Source organism: Peromyscus leucopus, chromosome 12 (assembly GCF_004664715.2).
Source record: "Peromyscus leucopus breed LL Stock chromosome 12, UCI_PerLeu_2.1, whole genome shotgun sequence".
NCBI lineage: Eukaryota > Metazoa > Chordata > Mammalia > Rodentia > Cricetidae > Peromyscus > Peromyscus leucopus.
In genome coordinates this window covers 74222064-74231015 of record NC_051073.1, presented here as the reverse complement: position 1 = coordinate 74231015, position 8952 = coordinate 74222064, and the positions used below count along the sequence as shown (strand labels likewise).

General features: G+C 39.1%; 1 protein-coding gene across 1 annotated transcript; it reads right to left on the bottom strand.

Moving 5' to 3' along the window:
- Nucleotides 1-6388: 6388 nt before the first annotated feature.
- Nucleotides 6389-8228, bottom strand: LOC114687109 (olfactory receptor 2L2-like). Its single transcript, XM_028861812.1, has 2 exons — nt 7323-8228; nt 6389-6430 (listed from the first exon to the last, which is right to left on the bottom strand). The coding sequence occupies exons 1-2, from the start codon at nt 8226-8228 to the stop codon at nt 6389-6391; spliced, it is 948 nt and encodes a 315-aa protein (XP_028717645.1).
- Nucleotides 8229-8952: the final 724 nt, after the last annotated feature.

Sequence of the window (8952 nt, the reverse complement as noted above, 5' to 3'; positions counted from 1 at the left end):
TTATCTCTTGCAAGTATTTTGTGTCTATTTGGTTTTGTAAAATTTCATAGTGCACAATATTTTTATTATCTATTTGTCAGGTGAAATACATTTAGGTTGTTTGCATTACCAAGCTATTATAAATAAAGTATCACTCGGGGATTTCTTGCTATTCTAATTAAGTTCTTTGATTTGATTATGTTTCTTTTAATAATCTTGAATTCTTTAATGAAAGTTATGATTTTTCTTATATGCTCTGTGTACAAGGTTTCATCTAAGCAGTTCTCTCTTTGGAGAAAATTTCTATAGGATTGATGAATTTAGGGGGAGATATAGTCTTGGTCTTTGATATTTTCAGAGCATTTGTGGTAAGAGCTAGGTATTTGTGGTAAGAGCTGGGTTCTTCTTTACTGCTCATGTATCTGGTGTAATTTCAGGCTGCCTTGAGAGAAGCCAGTGTACAGGCAACATATCCAAGGTAAGAGTTGGGAATGGCATAGGCAGGGAGATTCGGGAGACTAGCCAGGTTGAAATCATGCACAAGTGTGCATCCTGGGCTATTCCTGGAGGTTAGATATGTTATAGATGGGCTATGATCTGAAGGATCTATAATACTGATTGGGTGCACAGGATATACAACTATGGCAAAGCCTGAGTGTTGAGAATGAAACAGGTGGGACTATATATAGGATGAGTAGGTCTGGGTAGCAGAGAAAATACATATGAGCTACAGTTCAGAGAACTCACAAGAATAGATCTGACCATATGATTGAGATCCAGGCAAGGCCTAGAGTTTAGATGTGATGTTGGCTACTGGAGTGGAGGAGGAGGTAAAAGGAGGTAAACAAGTAGCCTATGTGGGCCCAACCCACATGTAGTGTCTACAGATTCCATAATAAGAAGCTGGGCTTGGATCTGAAGTGTAAGTTTTTATAAAACTAGATAATTAATTTAAAAAAATAGAAACTACATGTGCTGGTTAATTTCATGCCGACTGGACACAAGCAATAGTCATCTTAAAGGAGGGGACCTCAACTGATATAATGCCTCCATAAGATCTTGGTATAAGGCATTTTTGTAATTAGTGACTGATGTGGAGAGCCCAGTCCATTGTGAGTGGTGCCATCTCTGGGCTGGTGGATGTAGGTTCTATAAAAAAGCAGACTGATCAAGCCATAAGAAGCAAACCAGTAAGCAGCACCCCTCCATGGCCTATGCATCAGCTCCTGCCTCCAGGTTTCTGTCATATTTGAGTCCTTGTCCTGACTTCTTTTGTTGATAAACAGCATTGTGAAAATATAAGCCAAATAAACCCTTTCCATTCCAACTTGCTTTGTGGTTACAGTGCTTCATTGCAGTAATAGAAACCCTATCTAAGACACTAAGTTAAATTTAGTTAAATTTTTATATTTTAAGCTGCCAGAGAAGATAGTTTCATAAATAAGTAATTATGGTACAACTAGTTAACCAGCAGTAAAACATTTATATCAAAATAAACTAAAAATAAAATTACATTTAAATTAATAAAAAATATTTTGAAAATTTGCAAATCTGAGGAAACAATGCTTTAAACTTTGATATAAAGTTTATAAAATTGTAAAAAAAAGATACGCTAATAATTTCATCATTTTAATATTTTATTTTTATATTATTTTATGTGCACAGGTGTTTTGTCTGCACATATGTCTGTGTATCACATTCATGCAATGCCCTCATGATCATATTAGACACCATGCGACTGGAGTTATAGATATTTATGGTTCATCATGTAGAGCTGCAAAAAGAACCCAGGTCCTCTGGAAGAGCAGCCGGTATTCAACTTCTGCACCATCTCTCCATCCCAATTTGATCATTTCTAGATTCTAGTAATCCTTACTGAAAATGTGAAATAAGTACAGTTTAAAGTAGTTATACTATACCAAAGGATAGTTTTAGAAATATGCTTAGTTTCAAATGTGAGCATAGAAAAAATAAAAACATACATAAGGTAAAATATGGGTGGTGATTACCCCAACATGAGATACAAATTGCTTTAAAGATTTGAATTCTCTTATTTTAGGTGTTAGATTTCAAGCCTTCAACAAGCATGTTACTATCTGAATAATCATAGAGGTTAAGTATAGATTAAAGAACTAGGGAGAAGAGAAGGCTCTCCTAAGAAAGGGGAAATGGAATCCAAGAATAGATAGTTTGAGAGAACAGGGGAGAAATTGAAATGGAAGGATTAAATACAGAGGGAGAGGAAAAGGGGGAGTAAGTAAGGGAATATAGGTAGAGATATATAACACTAAGGGTCATTTGAAGGGTCATGTGGAAACCTAATACAGTAGAAGCTTCTTAAAATATATACATTTATGAAAGAAATAAAAATGGGATCACCATCATGGTATCTTCCTCCCTGCCCTCCCACTCTGTCCTTGTTCCAGTTTGACCCTCCCATTTCCCTATGTTCTTATCCCCTACGCCTCGCCCTCTGCCAACCCCCACACACAACCAGTCTGCTCATGTAGATCTATCTCATCCACTTCTCCTTCGCAGGCTCATCCATGTGTCCCTCCTAGGGTCTTTCCCTGCTACCTAGCCTCTCTGGGGTTGTGGGTTGCAGTCTGGCCATCCCTTCCCTCACATCTAGTATCCACTTAAGAGTGAGTACACTTATGAGGTTTGTTCTTCTGAGGTAGGGAGGAAGATACCATGATAGATGAGGACATCATGGGAATAGGAAGAGGCAGGGTGCTGGGGAGGCTCTCAGAAATCCACAAGGATGATCCCACCTTGGTCTGCTGGCAGTGGTCCAGAGGGTTCCTGGACCGGTCTACTCTGGTGACTGCTCTAGCAAATAACCTAGCTGTCATCATAGAGCCTTTTTACAGTGACTGATGGAGGCAGATGCAGAGATCCACGGCCAGGCACCAGGCTGAGCTCTGGGAATCCAATTAATGAGAGAGAGGAGGAATTCTGCAGGTGAGTGACGTGGAGATCATGATGAGAGGACGTGCAGAGATTACCAGCCACACTAGTGGAAGCCCATAAACTGTGAACTGGTGGCTATGGAGCTCACACGGGACTGGACTAGGCCCCATGGGTATGGATGACAGTGGTTTGGCTTGAACTGTTTGGGGGTCACCCAGGCAGGGGGATTGGGATCTGTCCCTGGTCTATGAGCAGGCTTCTGGGAATCCAGTGCCTGTGGTGTGACACCTTGCACAACCTTGGTCAGTGGGAAGGGGCTTGGACTTGCCTAGGCTCAGTGTGCTGGGCTCTATTGACTCCTCATGGGAGACCTCAATTTTGGGGATGTAGGGATGCAGGGTGGCTTGGGAAAGAGGGGTTGGGATTGAAGGAAGGGGAGGGGGATCTGTAGATGGTATGTGGAGTGAGTAGAGCATTTCTTAATAAAGAAAAATGGAAAAAAATGTGACCACCAAATAACAGGGTAGAAAAAGCCCTAACTAGACATTTTTCAGATTCTCCAAATGAAACCTCCAGGACCAGGAATGGGTCATATCTAATTGGGTGAGTTGTTGGTCACAAGGACCTAATGGAAACCCCCAAACAACTCAGGCTATTGCCAAAGCTTATTGGTTGCTCTTAATTAGTTGACAGTAAAACCCTGTTGCTGAAGAAAACACCTATATATCTCACTAAACATGGAGAAATCGAGCTGGTGAATAACTAGAGCCTTCACCCTTACTGACTATTGTTTATGGTACTGGAAGATACTCTGCATGCTATCAGGGGGATAGGTGTAGGTAAGCACTAACCCATCTACAAACCTTTTGATCTACATATGCTGGTGTAAGAGTGGCACAAACATTATAATAACCAACCACTACTTAATTGAATTTAGGACCCATTCTGTGATAAGAAGTCCATGCCTGGCACTGTTCAGGTGTCAAAGAATTTAAAACTAGATAGGCCTAGAGGCCTACTGTTCTGCTAAAGGAACATAACAATGAAATGACTCATAATGACTTTCTGCCATAATCACAGATCAGTGTCTCTCTCAGGCATCACCAAAGAAGCTTCCTCCTCCAGGAGACGGTAACTAAGACAGAGACGAACAACTGAACAATGTGCAGAGAGTGAGAGATTTTGGAATATTCCCTCTTTAATGGAGAGTCCATCAAGTCCCTCCCCCTCAAGGCTGAGAGAACTTTGGGTAAGAGGAAGTGAAACGATTGTAAAAGCCAGAGGGGATGGATGGCACCAAGGAAACTGTCTTCCAGATGTAACAGGATTGGTGCGCATATGAACTCACAGATACTGTGGCAGTATGCATAGGGCCTGCAAAATCCAAACTAGATAGGGTCCTAGCACTGAGATAGGGGAGTAGACATTACTCCATAGCCCAACCAATTAATAACTACTCACAAAAGAAAAATTAGTTTCTCCAAGGAATTCTTACTGTCGGTACAAACCACACTTAAAGGAAGGCTCTATGCCCAGTAGTAGATGGCCAATACAAATTACCTCCAGAGTATTTTTTAGAGAGTTTTGTTTGTTTATTTCTTATTGCATTGTCTGGGCTTTTCTTCTTCTTCTTCTTCTTCTTCTTCTTCTTCTTCTTCTTCTTCTTCTTCTTCTTCTTCTTCTTCTTCTTCTTCTTCTTCTTTAGCCTTAGTGGTCTTTGGCTTGTATATCATGGCTTTTGATTTTTGAGGTTTTATGGTGTGGTGTGGTGTGGTGTGTGTATGTGTGTGTGTGTACATTTCTATGCTCTTTCTTGGTTTCTCTTTGTTTTGTTTTTTCCTCGTCTCTGTGTCTTTTTCATTTGCCTGTTTGTTTTCTTAAGAGAGAGATAAAGACAAGGAGTTGGAAGGGTGAATAGTGGAGAGGATCTGGGAGGAGATGAGGCAGAGGAAACTGTAATCAGAATATATTGCATTAAAATAACTTTATTTTTAATAATAAATGAAATAACTAAAAAATGATTTTCAATTTCAATTTCATTTATGCTAACTAATTGTACTGATCACTCAATATATTCCTGTACAGTTAGACATATCAAATTTTCAATATGTTTTGTTGGCTCATAATGGCAGAACACCCTTTGCATGTTGTTATTATGACATATTGCTAAAACGTTTTTTAAAATTGCCAATAATTAGAAATCTTATATGGATGGATAATTACATGTGGACAACAATCTCCATTATGATTTTTGGAAGCAATATACTCCAAATGGAATTATTCATTAAACCTAAAATGAGTAAATGTTTAGACAGGGTCATTCAATGAAATAATACATAGCAATAAAAGACATGAATGAGTCTTGTACAAATGAAGTCAAATAAAAGGTCAGGCATGAGAGGGGGCAAGGCAGTAAATGTTGATCAACTCTGTTGACAGATAATTTTTAGACCTTTATAAATGAGACCAAGAAAATTTCACTATGGTACATGGTAACATTTTCTAGACAGAAGGAGGGGTCTTTGTTTGGAAATGGGTGTACAAAGACTCTTAAGAAGGCTAATATTTCTCTGCACCTAGAAATGATAAACAGTTACACTGGTGCTCAAATTTTAATTCATGGTTACTCCCTGATCCCCAGAAGCTACATTCTACAACCTGCAGGGGATGTTTGAAAGCATGAGCACTAGTTAAACCATATATATGGGAAATAGAAAAGGGAAGCTCTTTAGAGAGAGGGAGGGAAGTAAATCCAGAAATAGGTAAGTAAATAGAATAACAATAAGGATGTCTGAAAAGCCGCAAGGAATCATGCATTTAACTATTTACCTAAAGGAAAACTGTAACACGTATAACTCCCATGTATAAACATACAAACATAATTTTAATGAATGTTTTTTTTTAAAATCTGGGCTGATGGTACTCCTTCCAAGATCCAAAGACCACCTAACAAAAACCCTAATATCAAACATGAAAAGCTATCTTTTCAGTTGTCAGCCAGGGCTGTTCAAAAATCCCCCAAGACATACAATTTATTCATATTGCCCTTGGTTACCCACCCTCACAGAGGTGGAAGCTAAGTACCTGTTGCTGAAGATACAGTGCACATCTGAAACATGTCCCAGAGACTCTTGAGCTGGGACTAACCCGAATGCCATCTGGCTGAGAATTAGCTTTCATGGCACCATAAGGCATCATGAACATTTCCAAAAGAAGGAAGCAACCAACGATCCTATGATGCCTATGAACAATATCAATAATCCACATGGGTTTATAACCCCGAGAGTATAGTAGTGGTATGCATTCTGTGGTGGTGACCAACAGCTCTCTAATTTGACTTAAGACCCACTTAATAAGAGGAAAACCATGCTTGGTACTAGAAACCTAGCTAGTAGAGTCATGATTAGTGGAGGAGAATCTACAATCATGAAGTTACTAAACCAGTTAGATAAGCCCTAACAGCTATCTATAAACATTTGTCCCTATACCCACAGACCTATATAATCTTCATCCTCACTGAGAAAACTTCTCTTTTCAACTGATGGAAACCACTACAGAAAATGGCAAGTCAATCAAAATGAAGAGTTGTGAAGGCCTACCAATACAACATTTCCATACCTAAGGTTTAGGAACATTGTAGAAGAGAGGGGTGTAAAGATTGCAAGAGCCAGAGGATCCGGGACTTTGCTGTGAGGTTGTGAATCCTAGTAACATCAGAAGCTACACCCATAAAGTCTCACCAATATGACAGCCCAAACTCAAGTAGAACAAGAACACCAATGGATATGCAAACGGACAAGGAAAAGTCCGTGAGGCTTCAACCCTACACAAAAAACTAGAGGCAACTGAGGAAAGTAAAGCTGGGAGCTAGAGAGGTGGCTTTCACTAGGAGGAGCAGACTATTTGATTGTCAAATGCCAAATGATCAGCCTAAAACATACATGCAAGTAACATTATACCATCTGAGCAGGTTATACTTGTTTTATACATATAGATGTATATGTATGTGTGTATGTATGTACATATGTATGTATGTATGTATGTATGTATGTATGTATAAAGATATGCATCTATGCATGTAAAAGAAAATACAGAAAAAGAGACCATGAAATTGAAGGAAAGTGGGAAGGGGCATAAAGGAGGGTTGGAGGGGGGAAAGGTGAGGGAGAAATGTAATTATGTTATAATCTCAAAAATAAAATTAAAGAAAAATGTTAAGAGGCCAAAAAAAGAATGACATTTTTCTTCCTAATTTTTACTTCTGAGACACAGCCCCTTACTTAATGCTTTATTATCCTTAATCTCTCTCAGAATATTTGAGATCTTATGGTTTAACTGGAGAATATGAAGCTGAGTGTTCTTGTACCTAAGTCCCAAACTCAGGTAGGCAACTTGTCTACATTTTTTGAAAAGCAAATTCTGTGAGTTACTCTTCTCATTGCATCCATCACTTCTTTGTTTCTCAGGCTGTAGATGATGGGATTGAGCATTGGGGTGAGGACTGTGTAGAAGACTGCCAGAATCTTGTCCTCTGCTGGAGATCGGAGGGATCTTGGACGTAGATAAGTGTAAGCAAACGGTGCATAGTAGAAAGTTACCACAGTGAGGTGAGTGCTACAGGTAGAATAGGCCTTCTTCTTCCCTGTCCCAGAATGCATGCGGTAGACAGCAAGGAAAACACGACCATAAGAACACACTATACCAATGAATGGAAGCACAAGAAAGAGGATTGTGCTCACAAATACTGTGTACTCGTAGACCCATGTGTCCATGCAGGCCAGGGTCAACATGGCAGGAACATCACAGAAGAAATGGTTGATGGCTCTGGATCGGCAGTAAGGAATGTGAAGTGCATACCCAGTGTGAGCACAGGAGTTAATGGAGCCCAGCACCCAGGATCCTATTATCATCAGCACACAAACTCTTTTGTTCATGCGTATAGCATAGTGGAGAGGAAAGCAAATAGCCACATAGCGGTCATAGGCCATACAAGCCAGCAAAAGGGTTTCCGCACCCCCAAAAGTCAAGAAGAGGAAGATCTGAAACCCACACCCAATGAAGGAGATGTGCTTATTACCCAACATGAAGTCAAACACCATTTTAGGGACAATGGTAGAGATGTAATTTAAGTCAATGAGAGAAAGCTGACTGAGTAAGAAATACATGGGTGTGTGGAGATGGGAATCCAGGAGGATGAGGAGGATCATGGACAGGTTGCCAATCCAAGCTGTCAGGAAGATGAGAACAATGAAAATGAAGAGAAACATACCTGTTTGTGATGACGGGAACAATCCTAATAAAATGAAACCTGTAAATGTGTGATTATAACTATCCATCTGGTGTTCATTTAGATTTTCTTAGAAGCATAGGCAGCAATAAGTTACATAAAAGACAATAAAATAATTCAATTCATGATTTTCACCAGACTTTGGTTGTAACTGCTAAGGAAAGAATAGTGTACTTTGACTCATCTTCTAGCTGATACATAAATATGGAGTAAAACAACATATATGAACAAAATATTTTACTGAAACCTGAGGGCTTATAAGTAACATATTTCCACAATGACCTTACTAGAAAATGGATATTTTTGTTCCTAACAAATTGAGATGTCATGAACATGAGACTTCATAGTACATTTTTGGAACCAATCTAAATGCCTAAAATACAGGTCCATAATTGAGTACATTTTCTTTCCAATCAGGATGACTCTTTTCTGCCATACACTGGCCTAAGATACATGCAAAGATACAACAGTAAACAAGATCATCAAAACTACATTTCTTTCTTATGAACATCCTTCATATTAATAAAAACAAAATCTTTCAAAAATGAGGTGCTGTTATTTCTTTAAAAATCTATAAATAATGCTTATGGACAAGTGTCAACTACACAAAGTCATTTTTTCCTTCTTCATTCACATTTGGAACACTCTAACTAGACCATGTCTGTGGACATCTACACATCACATTCACTGCACACAAAGAACAAGTGTTGTGTTTGCCCTTCTCAGAACCTCACAGAGCACTTTGTTTTTCCTTCACTCCTTCTCATTTTCCT

Bases quoted from the DNA above. Each gene is read 5' to 3' on its own strand.
- LOC114687109 (XM_028861812.1), bottom strand. From the start codon at position 8,228: ATGGATAGTTATAATCACACATTTACAGGTTTCATTTTATTAGGATTG. The intron at 6,431-7,322 runs GTAACTCACAGA...GGTTTCCATCAG, and splicing joins TGATGGATGCAATGAGAAGA to TTGAAAAGAGAAGTTTTCTC.